A 25,796-nucleotide genomic window follows, 5' to 3' on the forward strand; every position below is an offset into this window, starting at 1 on the left:
TTTCTGGCCACTGTCAATATATCCTCCAGTATGGCTTTATAATAATCAGTGGGGTTTCCAGGAAGTGCTACATAGTGCTCAGTGTTCTTCAATTGTTTAAATGCTTCTTGTAGATATAATTCTTTAGGCCAAAGAACAATGTTCCCCCCTTTGTCTGCCTCTTTAATTAAAAAGGTATCATTGTCAGACAAATTCCTTATTGCCATACTTTCTTCCCTACTCAAATTCTGACCTTGATTCCGTATCAGGGGTAGTTTCTCAATTTCTTCCCAAGTCCTTTCAAAGAACACTTTGACAGCAGGGCAGGTACTAAAGGGCATGAGTTGTTTCGATGGTACTCTGAACAGTCTATTTCGTCTACTTACCAGGTCTTGTTGTTGATTCTCATGCATAAGGGACATTAGGTCATTAAAGACCTGTCTATCCATTGAGTCCATGTCAGGAGGTGAGTCTGTTCCACCTTCAAAGTACTTCTTAAAAACAAGTTTCCTGCAAAATAAATAGATGTCCTTAAGCAACTCAAATTTATCAAGTCCCTTAGTAGGTGAGAAGGAGAGCCCTCTTGATAAAAGTTTTTGCTCTGTCTCTGTCAAAATGTGGTCCGATAAATTAATTACTTTTAGTCCGTGTGTTGTACTCTCAGACGTTTCACTTGTGGGGTGGTTTGATGCCTGTAGGGTCTTGCCCTTATGTCTCCAACCCCCCCTCCGGGTTCGTTTTCTGGATCGCTGTCTGATAAAAAATCATCACTGGTGGTCCCTGTATCATTTTGTTCAAGGTCAGCTGAACTACCATTATTGATAGGGGCTTTAGGTATACCCTCTTTGGGCTTTGGGGGCCTGGGGAACCTCCTGCGCCTTCTCCCATTCCCTCTATGTCTCCATCTATAGGCCGCTCCACCATCATAGTCCTGTCTATCTCTTGTGAACTTTTTCTGTTTGCCATCAATAATAAATTTTTCAAAATTTAACATATCCTGTTTAAGCTGATCCATAAAGGGCTGTATTATTGTTTGTTTATCAAAACCCTGGAGGGCAGTCTCCATATTTTTTAATTCAATCCTCTTTTTTGCTAACAGTTGTTCATCATGATCTATTAGCATGTCTATTATTATCACTGAACATCTGCCCAAACCCTCCTCCCAGGTGCTTTTATAGTCATCATCCACCTCCCAAGTTGGGAAAATTTGAACCCTCAAACCCCTTGGATAGATTTTTTCTTTTTTATATTGTTTGAGGCTGTGGATATTCCACCACAATCTCAAATACACTCTGTTCGCATCTTTAAACGATCTGCATACTTGTTTGGCCTCATTGGGAACTGATTCACCACCTCCACCCCCTCTTCTGGGGTTATTTGTATTATTAAACACTGTTTCAAACTTCTTATTCCAACTACTCTCCAGAGAGTCCAAAAATCCTTCCATTCTAAATTGGTAGCAGATATATGGGTGAAAGTAGTATTCCCGTATCCCTCAAATTAGACTGAATTCATGAACACATAAGCTGTGGCTTCAGGGAAATTTTACATGATAAGCAATTCATATATAACATACATAAGTTAAGTGCATAGACTGGCGCAATAAGCATGCGCCCCTATAGATGCATAATTCCAAATGTCTGCATGGGGTGCTGGATAGAAAGGGACAGTATAGGAAAAGTAGCTGTCCCTAGACTAATAAAGAAGCAAAAAGGGGGTTTATCCGCACACCCATGTGCATATGCTGTGTGTGCTAGGGTCAGTATATTATACTAACAACCAAAGAAAAAAGAGGCCCTTTAGAAAAGCACCACTCAGCTAATAGTAAATCTGGTCACAAAAATAACTCTTTATTTATACACATAGAATAAAGCCACAACATATGAATCATCTGAGGTATGTGTATAGGAATGGGGGTAAATCAATCCACATATATACACCCATAGATCTATACCAATCTAATTAAAAACACTTAAAAACACATATTATAGCACAGCCTCGCCATTTGGTCCATATTGCACATCATCACATAAATAATACAAATAATCAATAAATAATTACAACTAACTCCACTCAGGGTTTGTATCAAGCCCTTGAGACGGAGGAACCCGGGTTCAGTATAAAGTGCAGTGCATGAGTATGTGAACAAAACATCCAAATTAAACATATGACATATATACACATCAGAGTACTGGTAATATGATAATACTATGTGCAGTGGTGGAGCAACCTATAGATAAAGTGCAGAGTGCAAGGGAAGAAACCGTGCTAGAAGGTGAATAATACTTAGACCAGGTATGAATACACGGGAGTGCGTTGAGGCAAGGCAGGCAGAGGTTCCCCTCACAATAGATCCCACTAGTTCCGCGGATATCCGTCCGCTTTATCAAGGAGAGGAGAGCATGTTTGTGCAGCCGCCATCGCGGCGTTTAAATAGAAATAGGAAGGATAATGTGCATCAAGAGACCCTTCCGCCGGAAGTGACATAGGCGATGCATTGGGCCGGAGAAAAGAGCGGAAGAGGAAGAAGCCCAGCGTAACCAGCGTGACACGCAAGGAAGTAAACAGCGTGTCACGCAGATCTAAGTAGTGCGTGTAGTACCACCAGCATCCACAGGGAGTAAAAGATGCCCAAGAGAATTCACAATTGGTCCGGCTGGGATAATAACAGCGTGCAATACCGCCAGCTGCCACAGAGTGTCAACCTATATAGACAAGCATAAATAAATCACATAGGGGAGAAAAAGACTGTTAGAAAAGACAAGACATTTGTCAAAATACACTCAATACCAATATTTAACATATGCTATGTCAAACACTAAAGGCAAAATACCTGTAGTACTTATATATAACATTTAGCCTAATAATGTTCTGTCCATCCCACAGTTTAAATAGCTAATCCCTATATCCAAAGTCTTTGATCAAAGAGGGTCTATCATAGGCCAGATCCAAGCAGTTCAAACATTAAAGAAGTATGTATATCCATATATGTATATTTCCTTAGATGCAAAAGGGATGATCCGGGATAATAAAGTTCATTCTCATATCCAGATTATAAATTATCAGGGCCCAAGGGCACAGGACCAGATTTCCTTGAAATATTTATATCCATTTTAAAATGTTCCCAGAGGTAAACATCCAAACAAGAGTCCAATATTCACCAAGGGATACAGAAGGATTCAGGATAGCAAAGTCCGGGCAAGTGTCCAATGTTCAATAAAGGGCATGATAAGAGGCAACATAAAGCGTTCATATTGTCCAAAGATCCTCCACACACAAGGGAACATATGACCATGACCATAGCAGACTTAACCATAAGGGGGGCATATATCTATCATATTTGATCAAATCATTGTAGACACATTCAGACAATATCTATAACAAAAAAGAGAGGGACAAGTGAACAAGTCAGCAAGAGGTACAGACATATATAAATCAACAGATCACAATGTCAACCCTTAAAATTCATCAATAATCACGGGGGACACTGAAAATATATATATCACTCAAATCTAATATTACCCCAGGAAACCTGACCAGTCGATCTCCTCATTTATACCTGTCGGGCTCATACTTTTGAGCTGGTAAATCCATCTTGCTTCTTTTCTGAGTAGATTTTCCACAATATCTCACCCTCTTATATTCAATTTGATCTGTTCAACACCACATACTGTTGTTCCTCTAATCCCTCCTCCATGCTGATGCAAAAAATGTGCTGCCACTGATGTTAAAGGTTTTCCTTCATCCATATCCCTCTTGGCCAGTCTAATCTTCGAAAGATGTTGCTGAATTCTGGTTTTTAATTTGTTTTTTGTTTGGCCCACGTAAATCTTATCACATGGGCAAATTATGGCATAAATTACTCCTTTACTTTGGCAGTTAATATAGCCCTGGATTCTGAAGCTACTAGTGCCTCCAGTGTCCAAGATTTCCTTACGTGGACGCATCAAGTCACATATGTTGCATCTGCCACATGGGTGACTCCCCTGTAGTGGTCCCCTGCACCTTGTAGTACCCCTCTTAAAAAAACTTGAACATACCTTGTCCTTGATATTTGGACATCTTTTGGCTGTTATGGAGGGGGCAGGGGTAATAAATTTGGCAACATCTACGTCCATCTGTAGGTTGGGCCAAGTTTTGTCAAGTATATGGTACACATCTCTCCACTGATTGTTAAAAGTAGTACTCAATCTTACCACATCAGATGTCCTTTTTGGTGCAGATACCAGGAGGCTTGATCGATCTGTGGCTTTGGCTCTTTGGTAGGCCTTCGATATAACACGTCGGGGATATCCACGTTCCCTGAACCTGTGTGTCAGTACATTGGCCTGTGTACAAAAATTATTCATATTAGAACAAGTCCTTCGTATTCTTAAAAACTGACCTGTAGGGATATTATCCCTCAAAGATTTAGTATGTGCACTCTCATAATGTAGCAGCGAGTTGACAGAGGTAGGCTTACGAAAAAGATCTGTAATTATACGTCCCTCCTGATCGATGCTGATCCTAATATCCAGATATTCCATGTCTGCAGAAGAAATATGTTTTGTCAGAAATATATTCATGTTATTTTGGTTGAGCTTGTCTATAAATTGGTCACACAAGGTTCTTGGCCCTGTCCACAGCATGAACACGTCATCAATAAATCTATACCACCCCAAAATATAGGGGTGGTAAGATTCAAGACCAGCACCAAACACTACCTCTCTTTCCCAATAGCCAAGAAACAAATTGGCTATTGATGGAGCGCATTTTGCGCCCATGGCTATTCCACACACCTGTTTATAATAAGTTCCATCAAAGATAAAATAGTTGTGGCCAAGAATAAAATCCATTAACTGCAATAGTAACTGTTTTAAGTCCCCTTGTTGATTTTCCTCCATATTCAGGAAATATTGTACACTTTTCATAGCCCAATCATGTGTAATGTTTGTGTATAAGGCTTCAACATCAAGACTTACAAGTAATGTGCCTTCCGGAACCGTCATATCGTCCAAAGATCTCAATAGGTCGGAACTGTCCTTTAGATGGGAATCCAGGCTGGTCACATGATGTTGAAGGAAAAAGTCTAAAAATTCACAACAAGGCGCCGTTAGACTCCCTATGCCAGACACTATTGGTCTGCCTGGTGGGCACATACTATTCTTGTGAATTTTAGGCAAAAGGTAAAATGTGGGGATAACTGGATGTTTGACCCATAGAAAATCATATTCCTTCTTAGAAATGATCCCCCTATTTCTGGCCACTGTCAATATATCCTCCAGTATGGCTTTATAATAATCAGTGGGGTTTCCAGGAAGTGCTACATAGTGCTCAGTGTTCTTCAATTGTTTAAATGCTTCTTGTAGATATAATTCTTTAGGCCAAAGAACAATGTTCCCCCCTTTGTCTGCCTCTTTAATTAAAAAGGTATCATTGTCAGACAAATTCCTTATTGCCATACTTTCTTCCCTACTCAAATTCTGACCTTGATTCCGTATCAGGGGTAGTTTCTCAATTTCTTCCCAAGTCCTTTCAAAGAACACTTTGACAGCAGGGCAGGTACTAAAGGGCATGAGTTGTTTCGATGGTACTCTGAACAGTCTATTTCGTCTACTTACCAGGTCTTGTTGTTGATTCTCATGCATAAGGGACATTAGGTCATTAAAGACCTGTCTATCCATTGAGTCCATGTCAGGAGGTGAGTCTGTTCCACCTTCAAAGTACTTCTTAAAAACAAGTTTCCTGCAAAATAAATAGATGTCCTTAAGCAACTCAAATTTATCAAGTCCCTTAGTAGGTGAGAAGGAGAGCCCTCTTGATAAAAGTTTTTGCTCTGTCTCTGTCAAAATGTGGTCCGAAAAATTAATTACTTTTAGTCCGTGTGTTGTACTCTCAGACGTTTCACTTGTGGGGTGGTTTGATGCCTGTAGGGTCTTGCCCTTATGTCTCCAACCCCCCCTCCGGGTTCGTTTTCTGGATCGCTGTCTGATAAAAAATCATCACTGGTGGTCCCTGTATCATTTTGTTCAAGGTCAGCTGAACTACCATTATTGATAGGGGCTTTAGGTATACCCTCTTTGGGCTTTGGGGGCCTGGGGAACCTCCTGCGCCTTCTCCCATTCCCTCTATGTCTCCATCTATAGGCCGCTCCACCATCATAGTCCTGTCTATCTCTTGTGAACTTTTTCTGTTTGCCATCAATAATAAATTTTTCAAAATTTAACATATCCTGTTTAAGCTGATCCATAAAGGGCTGTATTATTGTTTGTTTATCAAAACCCTGGAGGGCAGTCTCCATATTTTTTAATTCAATCCTCTTTTTTGCTAACAGTTGTTCATCATGATCTATTAGCATGTCTATTATTATCACTGAACATCTGCCCAAACCCTCCTCCCAGGTGCTTTTATAGTCATCATCCACCTCCCAAGTTGGGAAAATTTGAACCCTCAAACCCCTTGGATAGATTTTTTCTTTTTTATATTGTTTGAGGCTGTGGATATTCCACCACAATCTCAAATACACTCTGTTCGCATCTTTAAACGATCTGCATACTTGTTTGGCCTCATTGGGAACTGATTCACCACCTCCACCCCCTCTTCTGGGGTTATTTGTATTATTAAACACTGTTTCAAACTTCTTATTCCAACTACTCTCCAGAGAGTCCAAAAATCCTTCCATTCTAAATTGGTAGCAGATATATGGGTGAAAGTAGTATTCCCGTATCCCTCAAATTAGACTGAATTCATGAACACATAAGCTGTGGCTTCAGGGAAACTACTTAGATCTGCGTGACACGCTGTTTACTTCCTTGCGTGTCACGCTGGTTACGCTGGGCTTCTTCCTCTTCCGCTCTTTTCTCCGGCCCAATGCATCGCCTATGTCACTTCCGGCGGAAGGGTCTCTTGATGCGCATTATCCTTCCTATTTCTATTTAAACGCCGCGATGGCGGCTGCACAAACATGCTCTCCTCTCCTTGATAAAGCGGATGGATATCCGCGGAACTAGTGGGATCTATTGTGAGGGGAACCTCTGCCTGCCTTGCCTCAACGCACTCCCGTGTATTCATACCTGGTCTAAGTATTATTCACCTTCTAGCACGGTTTCTTCCCTTGCACTCTGCACTTTATCTATAGGTTGCTCCACCACTGCACATAGTATTATCATATTACCAGTACTCTGATGTGTATATATGTCATATGTTTAATTTGGATGTTTTGTTCACATACTCATGCACTGCACTTTATACTGAACCCGGGTTCCTCCGTCTCAAGGGCTTGATACAAACCCTGAGTGGAGTTAGTTGTAATTATTTATTGATTATTTGTATTATTTATGTGATGATGTGCAATATGGACCAAATGGCGAGGCTGTGCTATAATATGTGTTTTTAAGTGTTTTTAATTAGATTGGTATAGATCTATGGGTGTATATATGTGGATTGATTTACCCCCATTCCTATACACATACCTCAGATGATTCATATGTTGTGGCTTTATTCTATGTGTATAAATAAAGAGTTATTTTTGTGACCAGATTTACTATTAGCTGAGTGGTGCTTTTCTAAAGGGCCTCTTTTTTCTTTGGTTGTTAGTATAATATACTGACCCTAGCACACACAGCATATGCACATGGGTGTGCGGATAAACCCCCTTTTTGCATTCAGTTGCAGTGCTTCTTTTTATCTCTTTGCAAGTTCCTAAAAGTCGAGGACACACACACACTATTCCCTGCACTACATTACAGACATTCTGTGCTACAAGCTGCAATATTACCAGACAGATTAAGTCTTTGCCTTCCCCTTTACAATCTGGATACTAGGTCTGTCTATCTATCTTCATGGCAGTACAGTCGCTGAATCTGCCATAAATAAATGAGTGAGCTTTTCTCCATAATGTTACACTCATATTTACTATATTAATATGACATTTTTTCCTATTCACAGGTCCATTCTGACATCGAAGTGAAGAAAGATATTGTATATTATAGAATCAGTGGACAAGGTGTAGATCAAGCACCTTACAATGTATTTATTATAGATCCTAAAACAGGTTTCCTGAATGTCACTGATATCCGCCTCGACCGTGAACAAATACCAATGCTCCGAGTAAGTTAATGTTGTATGTTTTCATTTTGTACCGTATGAGGAAACAAATTACACACAGCTGTAGCAATTAGTTGTGTGCATTGACAAATCAATGCACTTCTATATTGTCATAAAGTTTTAATTTAGGAAGTATAAAATTCAGAAAGTGCCTATTAGTATATGTTGTCATTTCTGGTTGACCTTGATGGACGGATGTCTTTTTTCAGCCAAACTAAGTTACTAAAATAATACATATCCACTTCTTTTCGGTATTGTTAGGTAATCTAATGTACTAAAGGATTGGTGTGTCTATCTTAGGTGGGGAAGGGAGGGTGCTGTGTGTGCGGTTTGGTGGTTTATTGAGGAAGGGGGGGGGTGCGGCATGAAGAGAGGGAGGGAGAGACGGAGAAGTGAGGGAGGTTCTTCCTCTAAAATAAAGGTATGCACTCTATGCCGTGCTAGCTACGTACTTTGGAAGTGTCCCTTACGGTGCGTACCACACACAGTGCACTTTACTTGTCTACCATAGCAATCATGCATCAATCCTTAGAGCTCAAGAGCTACAGTATATAGACACACTGCTCGGTTATAGCTGAGCAGCATGTACAGTTCAGTGGATAGAAGAGGAGGGGCAATGGGGAACATACAGGTGAGTGGATTCAGGTAAGTAGGGCAAGTAACAAAACAATTCACCCATTCGTCCTCATTCAATAGTTGTCGACATCAGTTTTTTTTCAATCTTTGAATTTGAAGAAGGATTTAACATGTTTCATGACTATTTTTTTTTTTTCTGCTAACTTGAACTGATGTGTATCTAGATTAAAGTCCATGCTGTGACGGCATCTGGTCGAGAAGTAGAAAAACCTCTAGATTTGGTTGTTAAAATTCAAGACATCAATGACAACGCACCAGTGTTCTCACAGAGTGTGTTTGTTGGCTCAGTAGAAGAGAGATGCCGTGCAAGTAAGCAATACATATTTTATTGTATACATTCTCCCTTTCTTATCATCCTTGCATGCTGTCTGCTCACACTGTTTTCTTTGTACAATTCACAAACTATGTTGCATCTTAAGCTGGTTCCACACTACAACGGGTTTGTGCTGTCGACAGTACGGAGCCTTGTTCAGATGTGTCAAGCATTTTATAATAGCATTGCTATTATGACATGTTCAACTTCCATCCAGTGTCCATAAAAACCCATACAGGTTGGGACTTTGGGGTTGATTCATTAAGGTAAATAGCGCAAGTAACCTCCTGTTACTTGTGCTATTTCATCAGCGAGCCTTCATTGTCAGTGTTATCACGATACGTGCGCTATTGGCCGTGTAGCGCACGTAATCAACCCCAGTAACAGGAGCGCACATTATATGATGCTGTATTGCAGCATAGCGGGCGCTAGTACCTTTATGCCCACTCCACTCCTCCCGCCCTAAATTGGGTCCAGTCACATTAAAGGATGTGATGCCCGCACTCTGATTGCCCCAATAGCCTGCCAGTCACTTGACAGGCAGCTTGGGCCAATCAGAGTGCGAGGATCATGTCCTTTAATGTGACTGGACCTGAAGGGGCTCAGGGTGGGTGGAGTGGAGCGTGTGTAAAGTTACTAGCGCTCGTTGTGCTGCAATACAGCAGCATAGTGTGTGCTCCTGTTACTGGGGTTGAGTACACGGCCAATAGTGTGTGTAGCGTGCTAACACTGACATTTGAGACACACTGATGAAATAGCACGAGTAACAGGAGGTTACTTGCGCTATTTCTCTTAGTGAATCAACCCCTTTGTGTTTTGTCACTGCAACAGATACAATGACAAACTGAATCATGATCTGGATTGGATTACTGGATTGTAAAACAAGTTCATGTTTTCCTATCAACAGATGCACAATGAAGAGCACAACGAAAGTAGGAAGGATTTTTCACACCCAACCATACTCCTTTTAAAAAAAAGCAACATTCATTAAATTATTATAATTAAACGGTGTGACTTCTAGGAGGGCGTACATCAAGAGAAGGCAATAGTAGAATATTGGTAAATTTACTGATATTCTACTGTTGCAGTGGACCAAACTATAGTAAATGGTCAGTAATAAATACCAAAGGTTTACTAGAGCTAAACTTAACCATATTCTAACACTGAACCCTCCCAGTGCCAATGCCTAACCGGAACCCCCTCCCACACACACACACACACGCAAGCACGCGCACGCACGCACGCACGCACACACACCCACACACACAGACACACAGCTTACATTAACCCTCTCCACCATGGCTAACCTTAACTCCCCCCCAGCTTACATTATACCCCCTCCATTCCCCGCCATGGCTTACATTAACCCTCTCCACCATGGCTAACCTTAACTCCCCCCCCCCAGCTTACATTAACTCCCCCCCACCCCACCACAGCTAACCTTAACAGCCCCCACCCCATCTCCATGGCTAACCTCAACAAGCCCCCCTCCCTCCCAGAGCCGGGACAAGGTCCTCCAGCACCTGAGGCTGAGACACCAAAGTGTGCCCCTCAATCCCTTCCACCCCTGCAATCACACACTGATTGCTATTAGACTAAGAGGCGCCCCAGGGCCCCCAAAGGACTTAACAGCTTAATCTCTATTTATCTGGCTTGCAGTCCCTGCCATGTATCCCATTTTCTTATTTCTCACGGCTTCAAACACAATAGGGGAATGATAGCTGAGTGAGTTGTGTGCCCCCTCCTACACTGCGCCCTGAGGCTGGAGCCTCTCTCGCCTCTGCCTCAGCCCGGCCCTGCGAGTCCCTCCCACCCCCAACAAACCTTAGCCACCCCCCATGGCTAACTTTATTGTATTTCAGATGCTTACATTGTTTTCTGTGCATGTAATAAAAAAAGATAATTGCAAAGGCTTCCTATGGAATGATAGATAGTTGTATCAGCCTGATGTAATCCCTCAATTAGTCGAAATATTGAGAAAGAGTTACCCTGGAGTTGATTCACAAAGCAGCTCAATGCTGAAACACATGGGTTTACACTTATTTTATTCAAACAATATTATATGCAGGTAAAGTCTTATTGTTTAAAACATAATAGTCCGTCAACTATATAATCTATAAAATAACAGTTAGCAGATTGTAGATTGTAAATTCGCAATGTCAGGGTCATCTAGTGTTTCCTGTGTCTGCTCTAACTTACCAATCAAATAAACATGTACCGGTATTGCAGATGTTTTAATGCTGCTTTGTGAACACGTGAACGTCTGCGCTGCGTCCGCGTCTATAAGCGTTCAACCGCTGAACGCCGAACGACACAAATCGTCATGTCGTTTGAACAAAACTATTTGCCTGCGGTTGTCAGCGTTCCAGTGAGCGTACGCGTTCAACAGCGTTTGGTAGCGTTTGATAGTTAGACGCCTGTTAAAGAGGAAGTAGTCATAAAAAGGGGCAGAACAACTGTACCTGGAAGTGGAAATTCGTCATAGGTTTGTACTTCCTGTACTCCTGAGTGATATCGACATTTTGTCTTTGAGCTCTGGTAGTTGTCCCCAGGAATTGCGTTTTTGACTTTCAATATGGATCAGTGTGAGGCTAGTCTGCTGCAGCTGAAGCTTCTTTCTTTGAGGATGCTTCTGATGAAGCGGTCTTCGCCTCAGAGGGTTGTGCGTCATCGTACATGGGTACATCCCATAACAGCTCAGAGGTCTACTAAGGGTGTCTTTATGGCCCTTTATAAAGACTTAAGAAGACACCCCGAGAAGTTTCACCGTTATGTTCGGATGTCTGTGTCGTCATTCGATGAACTCCTGATGTTGGTGTCGCCACTTATTCGGAGACAGCGCACCAACATGCGGATGCCGGTCAGTCCAGCCGAAAGACTGTTGCTGACCTTACGGTGAGTCAGGTTTTTTTTTGTTTATGGTGTTTGTTTTTTTATACTTTTGTGTCCAACTCGTATTTTTTGTGTATTTTAATACTATTTTCCTCCTCCTCCTCAGGTTTCTTGCTTCTGGAGAGTCTTTTGCCTCATTGCATTATCAGTTTAGGTTGGGAAGATCAACTATACATGGGATAGTGCATGACACTTGCCGTCGGATTTGGGAGGTACTCCAACCACTTTATATGCCAGAACCAACTGAGGATACCTGGAAAGAGGCAGCCCGAGGCTTCAAAGCTAAAGCAAATTTTCCAAATTGTGTCGGTGCCGTCGACGGAAAGCACATACGTATCCAGCTACCGACAGGATCCGGTTCTAAATATTTTAACTACAAGAAGTATTTCTCAATTGTGCTTATGGCTGTGGTTGATGCACAGTACAAGTTCATTGCAGTGGATGTGGGGTCCTATGGGAGTACTGCAGACTCTCACATATTCCGTTCCTGCAGTATTGGTCAGAAATTGTATGCAGGGGAATTAAATCTCCCCACCCCCTGTCCCATTGCTGATGGTGGATAGCCTTTCCCACATGTACTTGTAGGAGATGAGGCCTTTGCTCTGCATACAAACCTCATGAAGCCTTTCCCAAAGAGAGATTTGGATATTAGAAAACGTGTCTTCAATTATCGCCTCACTAGAGCACGAAGGTATGTTGAATGTGCCTTTGGGATTTTATCAAACAAATGGAGGGTGTTCCACTCTACACTAATCATGACACCTGATAATGTGGATAATGTAGTGAAGGCCGCATGCGTTCTCCATAATTATGTACGTATGAAAGAAGGCATTAACTCAGATGAGGTCCCAGATCATCCTTTCACAGACACTCAGAGTGTTTCTTGTAGAGGCAGCAATGAAGCCGGAGATGTACGTGGCAGATTTGCTAACTACTTTGTGTCTCGCGAAGGTTCAATACCATTTCAGTACAGCAAGATTTAAAAAAAAAAAATAGACATGGAATGTTTCACACCAGTGCTGATCACTGAGCCTAGTTTGTGTCTGTACCACAAGTCTTCAACAGAACTGTTTCCAACCAAGGAGGTACAGAGACAACACTTTACCTGGCAGGGACTGTTTCACACCAGTGCTGATCACCACCACCCCACCCCCACTGTGCCTAGTTTGTGTCTGTACCACAAGTCTTCAACAGAACTGTTTCCAACCAAGGAGGTACAGAGACAACACTTTACCTGGCAGGGACTGTTTCACACCAGTGCTGATCACCACCACCCCACCCCCACTGTGCCTAGTTTGTGTCTGTACCACAAGTCTTCAACAGAACTGTTTCCAACCAAGGAGGTACAGAGACAACACTTTACCTGGCAGGGACTGTTTCACACCAGTGCTGATCACCACCACCCCACCCCCACTGTGCCTAGTTTGTGTCTGTACCACAAGTCTTCAACAGAACTGTTTCCAACCAAGGAGGTACAGAGACAACACTTTACCTGGCAGGGACTGTTTCACACCAGTGCTGATATCTGGCAAACATGATTTTAATATGTTACAAACCAAGAATGTAGACGTATAGATTATGTCCAAAACATGTTTTTTTTTATTACAATGTATTATCACATTGATATCTGCAGTAAAGTTTTTTCTATAAACAACAGGTAAAAACTGTTAGATAAAATAGTTGTAAAGTTGTGAACAACATACTATATTTACTACTTGAACATACTCTTATATATATATAATTGTGTTTTCCACAATAAAAATTTAGATAACATCTGTGGCTGCCTTGTATTTTTTTTTTATTAGCAGTATTGGTCATTGATTGTATGCAGGGGAATTAAATCTCCCCATCCCCTGTCCCATTAGTGATGGTGGACAGCCTTTCCCACATGTACTTGTAGGAGATGAGGCCTTTGCGCTGTATACAAACCTCATGAAGCCTTTCTCAAAGAGAGATTTGGATATTACAGAGTGTGGGTTTAATTATCGCCTCACTAGAACACGAAGGTATGTTCAATGTGCCTTTGGGATTTTATCAAACAAATCTCAGAGAGCTGCATGGGGATAGAGTGGCGTTGACCGGGGGGGCGGGGGGTGGTTGGACAGACACAGAGATCAGGATTGTTGTGTGTGTGCAGGCGGGGGGGGGGGGGGGGTTGCAGTTCCAAACACTCCACTAGTATATACTACCTGTATACAGGGGGGGGCACTATATATACTGCAATTATATGGACGTATATACTAACTATATATATGATATATAGTATAAAAATGTGTATGATGGGACATTTTTATACCCGCATAGGTTGAAAGTATCGTAGTGGTGAAAAATTACCATGTGCTTGCCCGGGGCTTCCCCAATCCACTGGCAGATGATCTGTCCATCGCCGCAGAGTGCCCTTCATGAAAAAATGTGCAGTGGCAGCGGTGGATAGATCTACTGCCAGTAGAATGAGGAAGCCCGAGGGCAAGTACATGTTATATTTTTCACACACTAAGAAATTATGTAATTTTAATAACGGTAACAATGGGACAGATAAGGGTACTGTCAAATACAGGTTGCAATAGTATGTGCACTGCTTAGACTATGTGACCAGGTCAGGCCCATTTCTTCAGCCGTGCGTGGCGTGCCACCGCCCGGGGCGCTGTTTGGTGGAGGGCGCTATAATGGAGGGGGGAGCCGGAGCCGCGGGGAGGGCAGCCCGACCTCTCCCTCCCTCTCCTCTCCCGGGTGCCCTCCGTGCTCCCCCCTCAGATGCAGAGCGAGCAGCCGGGAAGCGCTGTTTACAACATACCTCCCTGGCTCCAAGCGCTGCTCTCTCGCCGCTGGTCTGTCTCCTCTCTCTGCATAGATGCTGATACACATGCTGCTAAACAGGAAGCCGCGTGTGTATCCGCATCTATGCAGAGAGAGGAGACAGACCAGCGGCGAGAGAGCAGCGCTTGGAGCCAGGGAGGTATGTTGTAAACAGCGCTTCCCGGCTGCTCGCTCTGCATCTGAGGGGGGAGCATGGAGGGCACCCGGGAGAAGAGAGGGAGGGAGAGGTCGGGCTGCCCTCCCCGCGGCTCCGGCTCCCCCCTCCATTATAGGGGACAGCTAGCTATCTAATCTATCCTGGGGGCACCTACCTAATCTAACCTACGCTGGGGGGCACCTACCTAATCTAACCTACGCTGGGGGGCAGCTACCTATCTAACCTATACTGGGGGCAACTATACTGGCTACCTATACTGGAGGCACCTACCTAGCTAACCTATAGCGTGGGCAACTATACCGGCTCACCTATGCCTGGCTACCTATACTGGGGTACCTATTCTTGGCTATCTATACTGGGGGGACCTATACTAAGTGCAACTAGACCTGGCAAAACTATACTGCGGGCACCCATACCTTGCTCGGGGGGGGGGGGGGGGCGCAATTTTTACACCCTCGCCCTGGGTGCATTTTAGCCTAGAAACTGCAATGGACCAGGTAAAATTATATAAACTTAACGGAAAAAACTGGTATACCACAACTTATACCATAAATACTATACTATACATACTATGTAATATACTAAACACCAATGCAGTACTATTGTAATACTCAGCAGTTTACACATCCTCAATTATGGGAGTTGAGGATCTGGACAACATTTGTAAAGAAGAGCCTAGAGCCTCAGCAGTACCAAAATCCACAGGGGATGTTTGAGTAGGACCGCGCTGTGATCTTGAAGTATTTGCCAGTGTTGGTTGCATATAAGGAATACAGTGGCCCGGATAGTTGTTGTAAGAAAATGGGGTTTGAGATGAGGATGTGGTGAAAGGATACATGGCACTATAGTTTGCAATTGGGTTTTGATTTGATGCTAATGATTGGTTGAGAGGTGGAGCATATTGCTGTGTGTCTGGTTGTCTTTGCAAAGGAACATCTGGCTGTAGGTAAAGATCAACAATTTTTAAAAAATCAATTTTTAACTTCCCCAAATTGTGTTTTGGTACTTTTCTAACATCCAATTCTAAGGACTGCATAAAATAGGATATGTCATCTTTAGGCCTCATAGCATTTTCTACACAAGTTGACACCTCTTTAATCATTTTTAAAACTTCCTCATTATTACTATCTGTGGTTTTTTTGGCAGCACCTCTGCTTCTTTTGGGTGGGTTCACAGGGGCACGAGCAGCTACAGAAACGGGTGAAGATGGGGGAGGAGTTATAGCTAGCGGAGAGAGACAATCATCACCATGATCTTGATACACAGAGGAAGACTCTGATTGCTCCTCCACACCAACATCGCGTAGAGATTCACTTGCTGACTGTCCAGAAAACGAATCCTCAGGTTGTACAGAAGACTGACTGTCATGCTCTTCCTCCTCACGACGCACCGATCCCATGTTTCCAGAAGTACTATGGAAAACAAAAATTAAAAAAAAAAAAAATTCGACCACATTCGCATGAAAGATGACATGACTATGGAGAAAGACATATTGATTAGGTGGTAATCGTTAAAATCACACTTACGCCCTGGTTTGCAGCGACGGAACAAGGAACATCAGGCTTTCAAACATCGGATGGAATTTGTATTTGGATGGAGCCTGCCCACTTTTGGAACCACGATGCACCTTCAAGTCTTTCTTGAATCTATCTCTCAAGGATTTCCACTTGGTTTTCACAATGTTCACTGTAAATACATTGAAACACCAATGTCAAAATTGTGCATAAATAGTACAACAATACAAATTCATACTTTCATCAGACATTACCACTCTCTTACCCCTTACCACACACCACCCTTCCAATAATAATAACAAAAAAAAAAAAAATCAAAAAAAATGCACTATACCAAATAAACCCCAAAAAGCTTTGGAAGACATGTGCAACAGCCTAGAGATAGCAAATGAAGCATGGTTGAACATGATGCACACAGTATAATAAGACAAATTTCCCCATTCTCAGGCCTAACAACCTTGCACAACAGTTCGGCTGGCTAGCTGGATTGCACAAAAAGATATACCAAGGCTCAAGTTTTAAAAAACAATAGAACATTACAAATACTCGTGCACAACGAAATAAGGAACCACAAAGTGTAAACTCACTCATTTTTTTCTTGGTGGCTGCAGACCGACGATGGTAATCAGGGAAAAAATACAGGCACACACTCTCCCATGCCCTGCTCTTCTGTATGTTGTTGCTGTACTCAGCGCTGCCTGTGTCCCATATAGCAGGCTTGTTCTGGATCAGGTCCACCAGTCTGCCCAGCTCCACAGTGTTCTCCAGAGACACCTGCCTCATCTCTCCTTCCTTCTGTGTCCTTAGCACTAGAGGATTATGGTCCATTTCCTGTCAACACCCTTCCCTATGAATTCTGGTCTATTTCCTGTCTATTTCCTGTCAACAAGATACCTCCAGAACGCCTACAACCTTCAACACAACCGTTCACGTGCTTTCGACGGCGATTGTATGCGTTTACCGCTGACGTTTGCCAAACGCAGCCGCCAATAGAAGTCTCATGAGGCGTCCGAAAGAACGTCATCAACCTCGACGCTGAAAAAAACTCCCAAAACCGCTGCCAGACGATACTAACATAAACGCTCTCATAGAAATCTATTACGAGCGGTTAAAACGCGTCGTTTAAACGACAGAAAATAACGATGGCAGACGTTCGTGTGAACCGGCCCTAAACTGATGCTTTGGCTGGCTAGAAGTGAAATTGGGAATTTTTACACAATGTAGACATTTCAAGCTGTGAGCATTTAATTTAAATTAAGTGTGAGCAGTAGCTAATAGTATTGACATTAGTACATTTTATTATCATTATTACTTTTTATTTATATAGCTCCAACATCTTCCATAGTGTTGTACATTGTACAAAACAAATATTAGGGAACATATATACATAAGAAGTTCAAGAAGACACTGTGGGCTTGATTCACAAAGCGGTGCTAAGCTACTTAGCTCGTCTAAAGTCTTTAGACGTGCTAACCAGGGTGCTTAGTAGGTTAGCACCGGATTTCTCAATCAGATCGCGCGCTAACTTTGCGCGCGCAAAGTCCTATGGGCGCTAAGTCCCATAGGCTTTAATGGGCACTTCGCGCGGAGCGCCCTGCGCTCTGTGCAGTGCGCGCGTAAAGTTTTACGCGCACAAAGTTTTGCGCGCATAAAGTTTTACGCGCGAAAAGCTCGTTTAGACGTGCTAGGGGGGTTTTCACAGGCGTGCTAACAGTTAGCACCGCTTTGTGAATCAAGCCCTGTACAGTCATGAGATCCAGTAATAAAAGGACAAATACATACCTAGTTAATGTGTGGTTTGAGATATCACTAAAATTGGTACACATTCATATGGCAAATTACAGTAAAATAAGAAACAATAGGAGGAGCTCCCTGCCCTTGCAAGCTTACAATCTAGGAGGGTTGTGGTTTGTAAACGATGGGGAAGGAGACACAGTGGTTAGTGGATGAGGTAGTGAATTTCCAATGCTACCTATACCAACTTGTAGGCAGGCTTGTCTGAAAAGGTGTGGTTTACATGATACTTTTTAAAATGTAAAGCTTGCTTCAAACTTCTTTCCTAATCTATCCCTTAACACTAACTATCCCACTACTCTTACACCTTACACTGACTTTCTTACTACCACTCCGCTTAACATTGACTTGACCTTCCTATTACTGCTACACCTAACACTGACCTTCCTACTGCATCTACACCTAACACTGACCTTTCTACTACTGCTAACCCCTTACACTGACCTTCCTACTACAGCTACACATAACACTGACCTTCCTACTACAGCTACACATAACACTGACCTTCCTACTACTGATACACATAACACTGACCTTCCTACTACTGCTACACCTAGCACTGACCTTTCTACTACAGCTACACATAACACTGACCTTCCTACTACTGATACACATAACACTGACCTTCCTACTACTGATACACATAACACTGACCTACCTACTACTGATACACATAACACTGACCTTCCTACTACTGATACACCTAACACTGACCTTCCTACTACTGCTACACCTAACACTGACCTTCCTACTACTGCTACACCTAACACTGACCTTCCTACTACCTCTACAACTAACAATGACCTTCCTACTACTGGTACACATAACACTGACATTCCAACTACCTCTACACCTAACCAGGGCCGGGGACAAGGTCCACCACCAACAGAGGCTGGGGTGCCTAAGTGCGCCCCCCCCCCTTCCCCAATCTACATGCTCAGCCCAAATGCGCTTGGTGGGCACTGATTTTTATCAACTTACTTGATTGCTTGAATATGGCTGTGGGTGCCAGTCAGATCATTCCCCACTCCAGTGGGTGCCAGTCCAGCCAGAGAAGACGCCTGCGAGGGACGTTACTGACGGCAAGTCACGTGCTGATTGCTGAAGAGGGTGGGCAGGCCAGGCTCAGCAAGCAGACCACATCAAGGGACGTGGCGTGCCGCGGGCGGGACTCACGCGAGAGCCACCAAGCGGCAGCCACAGTAAGCGTGGGCTTACGTGAGTGAGCTGCACGCTTGATAAAAAGTAACAACATGCCCGGCGGCGGCTTGAGAGAGCGGGGGGCGGTGCCGCGTTATGTAGCCATGGTAACTGTACACTCTCAGAGAGAGAGAGTGTACAGTGACAAATTCTCGCCGGCGCCGCTGAATTAGTAGCGTAGCGGCCGGTGAATTGCAGGGCGGGCGCTAGTGGGCAGACACTTTCCGAGGCTGCGCTCATTATTTTATTAACTGACATGCGCCCAGAGGCCGTAGCCTCGCCAGCCTATGTGTCGGCCCGGCTCTGCACCTAACACTGACCTTCCTACTACTGCTAAACCTAACACTGACCTTCCTACAACTGCTACACCTAACACTGACCTTCCTACTACTGATACACATAACACTGACCTTCCTACTACAGCTACACCTAACACTGACCTTCCTACTACTGCTAAACCTAACACTGACCTTCCTACAACTGCTACACCTAACACTGACCTTCCTACTACTGATACACATAACACTGACCTTCCTACTACAGCTACACCTAACACTGACCTTCCTACTACTGCTAAACCTAACACTGACCTTCCTACAACTGCTACACCTAACACTGACCTTCCTACTACTGATACACATAACACTGACCTTCCTACAACTGCTACACCTAACACTGACCTTCCTACTACTGATACACATAACACTGACCTTCCTACTACTGCTAAACCTAACACTGACCTTCCTACAACTGCTACACCTAACACTGACCTTCCTACTACTGATACACATAACACTGACCTTCCTACTACAGCTACACCTAACACTGACCTTCCTACTACTGCTAAACCTAACACTGACCTTCCTACAACTGCTACACCTAACACTGACCTTCCTACTACTGATACACATAACACTGACCTTCCTACTACAGCTACACCTAACACTGACCTTCCTACTACTGATACACATAACACTGACCTTCCTACTACAGCTACACCTAACACTGACCTTCCTACTACTGATACACATAACACTGACCTTCCTACTACTGATACACATAACACTGACCTTCCTACTACTGATACACATAACACTGACCTTCCTACTACTAATACACATAACAATGACCTTCCTACCACTGCTCCGCCTAACACTGACCTTCCAAGTACTGCTACACCTAACACCGACCTGCCTACTACCTCTACACCTAACACTGACCTTCCTTCCTACTACTCATACACATAGTACTGACTTTCCTACTACTGCTCCGCCTAACACTGACCTTCCAACTACTGCTACACCTAACACCGATCTTCCTACCGTACTACCTCTACACCTAGCACTGACCTTCCTACTACCGCTACAACTAACACTGACCTTCCTACTTCCACTCCTCCTACTACCGCTGGGTCTAATCCTAACCTTTTTCCCACTTAACCTATATTAACCTTTCTACTGCTGTGGTTCTTACCGCTTACCTATCTCTCTCTTGCTGATCGTCATTAACATCGTGCTGCTGCTTACCAGTCACCATTGCTGCCACACAATACACCTTGGCACCCCATAGCCACAGTATTACATTGCATCCCAGTACTGAATTACACTTTCTTATATGTCATTGTGTCTGTCATGTCCTGCTTAGACACCCTGGTGATGCAGATACAGGCTACTGATGCGGATGAACCAAATACTATAAATTCTCAAATCGCTTACAGAATTCTGAGTCAGAGCCCTTCGGATCCAGCAATGTTCATCATGAATCAGTACACCGGCCAAGTCTTCACAATGTCTAATTCTCTTGACAGAGAGGTAAATGTACACAATTTTTCTTACAAAGATATGATGGTTTGCATGTGATTTTCCATTGACATAATAATTACATGATATAATAATTACATATAGTAATCATTCAATTACATAATAATTGTGATGAAAAGCTGCTCAGGTATATGAATACATATAAGCATGTCTCATTTATGATTTATGCTAGTACAGTAAGAAGACCCCCAGTACCCGACACAGGCAGGGGTTGCCTGATACTGCATATGTGTGCGTGCCGGTTGCTTGATAAGTCAAGCAATGTGCCGATTGCTTGAGGTCAAGCAACCAGCCTAAAGTAGCACTTACCTCCCTGCATGCAGAGCAGTGTTCAGCTAATACAACTTACAATACCTCTTGGCGCAGTCTTCTACACTTGCTGCGTCCTCCTAAAGGATGCATGTGACCCAATGCAGGTCAGGTGACACGCCAGGAGCCGTGAATGGATGCAGCACAGAAGCTGGGAGCTGCAGGAAGTGTAGAAGACACAACTTTGAGGTTTTCTAAGTTGCTTTAGCTGAGCACATCTCTGCAAAAACTCTGCAAAAGTTCTACCCCTTTCTCCCCCATAGACATGCTGGTTGGTTAAGACTCCCAGATGTCTGAGATCGGGATAGCAGAGGTTTTACTATGGTATGGGGATGTGTAATAACCTAGATCAGCCTCTCCATCAGTCTGGAGATATGGTCATTTACCTGGGTTTAATCACCTATTCGTTATCTAACAGCTGTAGCTTAAAGGGGAACTGAAGAGAGAGGTATATGGAGACTGTCATGTTTATTTCCTTTTAATCAATACCAGTTGCCTGGCAGCCCTGCTGGTCTATTTCTCTGCAGTAGTATCTGATTAAAACCAGAAACAAGCATGCAGCTAGTCTTGTCAGATCAGACTTATAAGTCTGAACCACTGAATCACCTGGTCTGCTGCATGCTTGTTCAGGGGCTATGGCTAATAGTATTAGAGGCAGAGGATCAGCAGGGCTGCCAGGCAACTGGTATTGTCTAAAAGGAAATAAACATGACAGCCTCCATATACCTCTCTCTTCAGTTCCCCTTTAAGGCTTATACACACGTTCAACAAAAGTCTTCTAAATGCACGATTATCAAACAACTTGAAAAAGTTGGACAACTTTTGTCAAGTAAAATATCACTGATAAGAGGTGACCAATGACTGATAAGACCCAGCTCAAGTCAATCTAACTGTTGCATTGACTTGAGCTGCATTTTATCAGTCATTGGTTGCCTCTTATCAGTGATATTTTACTTGACAAAAGTTGTCCAACTTCTTCAAGTTGTTTGATAATTGTGCATTTAAAAGACTTTTGTTGAGCTTTAGAGATTTTCAAAATAAATGGTGCTTTAAAGAACTGAAAGGAATATGGAGGATGCCATATTTATTTCCTTTTAAACCATACATGTTACCTGGCAGTCCTGCTGATCTTTTTTGGCTGCAGCAGTATCTGAATAATACACTGGATACAACCATGCAGCTTGCAACTAATCTGTCTAAATAAAGTCAGACTTCAGTCAGAGACATCTGATCTGCATGCTTGTTCAGGGTCTGTGGCTAAAGTATTAAAGGCAGAGGATCAGCAGGACAGCCAGGCAACTGGTATTGTATAAACAGAAATTAATATGTAAGCCTTCATTTCGCTCTCAGTACTGGTGTCCATTAATGTTTAACTCCACAAAGAACTTTTATTGTCGGTTGAGCAGGGGGAATGGCTTGGCCATTCAAGACCATTTTTGAATGGCACTTACAAAAAAAACAACACATTTTTTACCTCCTACTTAAAAGTGTCCATTCTCCTGTCCACTTGTTAGGATATCAGCAGATTTGATCAAGATTCGTTGGAAAAAAAGAGAGCTCCTTCTACTGCAGAGCTATTGAGATGAAGAGACCCACTGGGGCTGCTGCAGCCTCTGCTGATACAAATATCCTCGCTTGCATTTTGTTTGCCAAATATCTAGTAGGCATAATCACACAATCAGGATTAAGGCCCCATTCACACTCGGCAACGCAAAACGCTATCACAATCGATAGCAATTTTGCATTGCTGTCTTCTGTGATTTTTCAGCTATTGCGTTTTGCAAGTCTCATTCCAGTGAATGAGAATCGTGACACAGTTATTAGGAAAATGCTACATGTATCATGTTTGTGATCATCAGAAATCACAAACGCACCACAATCGCTGCAGTCTGAGTAATCTCACAGGATTTCTTGTGCAGCAGCACTTTGCTGATTGCCGGCGATCAGCAAAGCGCGAATTGCGGGCAAAAAGTACCCGAGTGTGAAAAGCCATGCCAAGCATAGCCTGTTTCCATTGTAGTGCTGCTGCCTGCTAAAGGTATATTCCAGGTTCAGTCCCTGCCCATTCAAAACCCATATCATTATTATTATCATTATTATTACTACTACCGTACTATTATTACTGATATGATATATAGATCAATGTAATTTACAAGTATAGCCACTCCTCTAATGAATTGATCATATGACAACACTCCTCCCCCTAACCCCCCCCCCCCCAAAAAAAAAAAAACAGGGTGAGGGTTTAATGGCACAATAATGTAAGATTGAATAAAACATAGCTTTTAATTACAATATTAATAATTCGTCGCATATGACATAGTATAAAATTTTATTATATACAAGCAAAACGGTCATCAGGCTAACCACCGCTCCCACTTCACCCCACAGCCAGACAAGATAGGGTGGGAATTGTGATGTATTCATGATGCACGTTATCTGTCGTGATGTATAAGCCGGATGTATTAAAGCGTTTTATGACACGTGGAATGCAAGTGCTGAACTGCTTCTTCTTATGATGGTTATAATATAAAATAGTCCTTGTTGCACATTTGGCACAGTCTGTTGCCCATTTTATGTTCTTCATACGATTACTATTATTCATTCCCCATAACTTCTAAATTAAGCATCTCATTTATGAAAATCCCCATGAAATCAACTTGCTGAGTAGCTCACATTAGTGTAACGTTGATCTGTCTGCAGGCATTCAGCACCTATAGCCTGATGGTCAGTGGCTCAGACTTGAATGGGGCTGCTGGAGGGCTCTCTGGACAGTGCGGTGCTGATATCAAGATTCTAGATGTGAACGATAACTTTCCTGTATTGGAATTTGATTCGGTGAGTAGGTCTAGAAAATTTACTTTACTGGATTTCAAAAGGTCCTACGTAATATGTTTGATGTATAGCCTATTCTGAAAATGTGCGTACATTTAGTTTATATGGTAATGAGTTTGGTGAAAGTTCTGTCCTAATCCTCCTATTACCACTATAGTTAGGCATATTATTTTTTTATTTTGAACTGTTATTGATGTCCCAAGGACCTTATAGCAGTTGCTTTGATTTAAGCTATGCAGTATCAGCATCTTGTTACAGTACACTGACTTGCCACACTTCACTCTTTGCCCAGTAGCGTACTCACAAAGATGGCGTTCACCTGGGACTCCCTCATTCTCTCACTGGCCACAATGCATCATATGATGTGCTAGAATACGTACGTTAAAAGCCCATACTCACGAGGGACTTTTGTCGCCTCAACACGCGGCGCGCGCGTGTTGCGGCGATAGGTCGCCCGTGAGTATGGGCCGTCGCACGCGCACGCACCCCGAACTGTCGCCCGCCACTCTTGTCGCCATGCGATTGAAAGTTTCAATCGCATGGCAACAGTCGCCGCCGCACCTCCGCCGCAACTGTCGCTAGTCCGCGTGAGTACGCGGACTAGCGACAGCAACCTCCATAGAGGTGAATGAAGCTTCCGGCGGGGGGAGGAGGAACGTCGGCGACAGCTTCCGTCTCGCCGCTGGTCCCTCTTCCGCGTGTGTACGCGGAGGGACCTGGAGAGAAGCTGTCGCCGGCCTGTCGCTAGCACGCTCACGTGTGCTGGCGACAGGCCACTTCTGCAGCCCGTGAGTACGGGCCATTAGAGTAAACACTGAAAAGTTCCAGACTCTACATTACAGCAATTAACTGTCTTACATAGCAGTCTCTAATCCATAGTGAGTAGACTCACGATTGGTTTACAAAGCATAGGAAAGTGCAGTCCAAAGTGCAAAAGCTGTCCTCATAGTTCACAGTCCCATACTGTTCTCCTGCATACCTCATACCATGACATGCGCAAGTACACAAAAACATGGAGAGGTCCACACATCAGGGTACCGTATATTTTTAGATTCAGTGCTGGTTGTTTAGTAATTTAACATTGGAACACAGTCCTTTTAGGGGCTCTTTGCTTAATTTGGTTATTTGCTTAACCATAGTCAGTCCCCTAACTGCCCCCCCCCCCCTTTAATGCTCCACGTAAACTTAAACTTTTACTTCATACGGAAAACCCCCTTCCTGACATCCAACCTACAGTAGGATAAAACTCTGACATAACATTCAATACAAATATTTGTTTTTGTGCGCAAGTAATGCAGTAGTGCACAAGTAATATTGCCTGTTTTCAAACTACAAGTTCCCAAAGTACAGTTTCTCTGCTCTGAATGCTGCCATTGCATAGCTGCTGTATTTATATATTACAAACTAGTAGTGATAATTTCTCACTTCTCTCTGCTTCTCAGCTC

General features: G+C 43.1%; 2 protein-coding genes and 1 pseudogene across 2 annotated transcripts in view; 2 read left to right on the forward strand and 1 right to left on the reverse strand.

The window, feature by feature from the left end:
* DSG1 (desmoglein 1) overlaps positions 1-25,796 on the forward strand; it is a 121,940-nt gene that overhangs the window by 58,283 nt on the left and 37,861 nt on the right. Inside the window, exons 5-8 of the mRNA XM_068237307.1 lie at positions 7,906-8,067; positions 8,865-9,009; positions 21,032-21,198; positions 24,220-24,354. Of these exons, the coding sequence (XP_068093408.1) occupies positions 7,906-8,067; positions 8,865-9,009; positions 21,032-21,198; positions 24,220-24,354 (609 nt within the window). The remainder of the gene's footprint in view (positions 1-7,905; positions 8,068-8,864; positions 9,010-21,031; positions 21,199-24,219; positions 24,355-25,796) is intronic.
* On the forward strand, positions 11,793-12,888 carry LOC137518289 (uncharacterized; annotated as a pseudogene).
* Positions 15,029-17,221, reverse strand: LOC137518295 (uncharacterized). Its single transcript, XM_068235955.1, has 3 exons — positions 16,981-17,221; positions 16,406-16,565; positions 15,029-16,291 (listed from the first exon to the last, which is right to left on the reverse strand). Exons 1-3 carry the CDS (start codon positions 17,219-17,221, stop codon positions 15,499-15,501), a joined length of 1,194 nt encoding a protein of 397 aa, XP_068092056.1. The 3' UTR covers positions 15,029-15,498.

The sequence above is a fragment of the Hyperolius riggenbachi genome, chromosome 5 (genome assembly GCF_040937935.1).
Source record: "Hyperolius riggenbachi isolate aHypRig1 chromosome 5, aHypRig1.pri, whole genome shotgun sequence".
Taxonomy (NCBI): Eukaryota; Metazoa; Chordata; class Amphibia; order Anura; family Hyperoliidae; genus Hyperolius; species Hyperolius riggenbachi.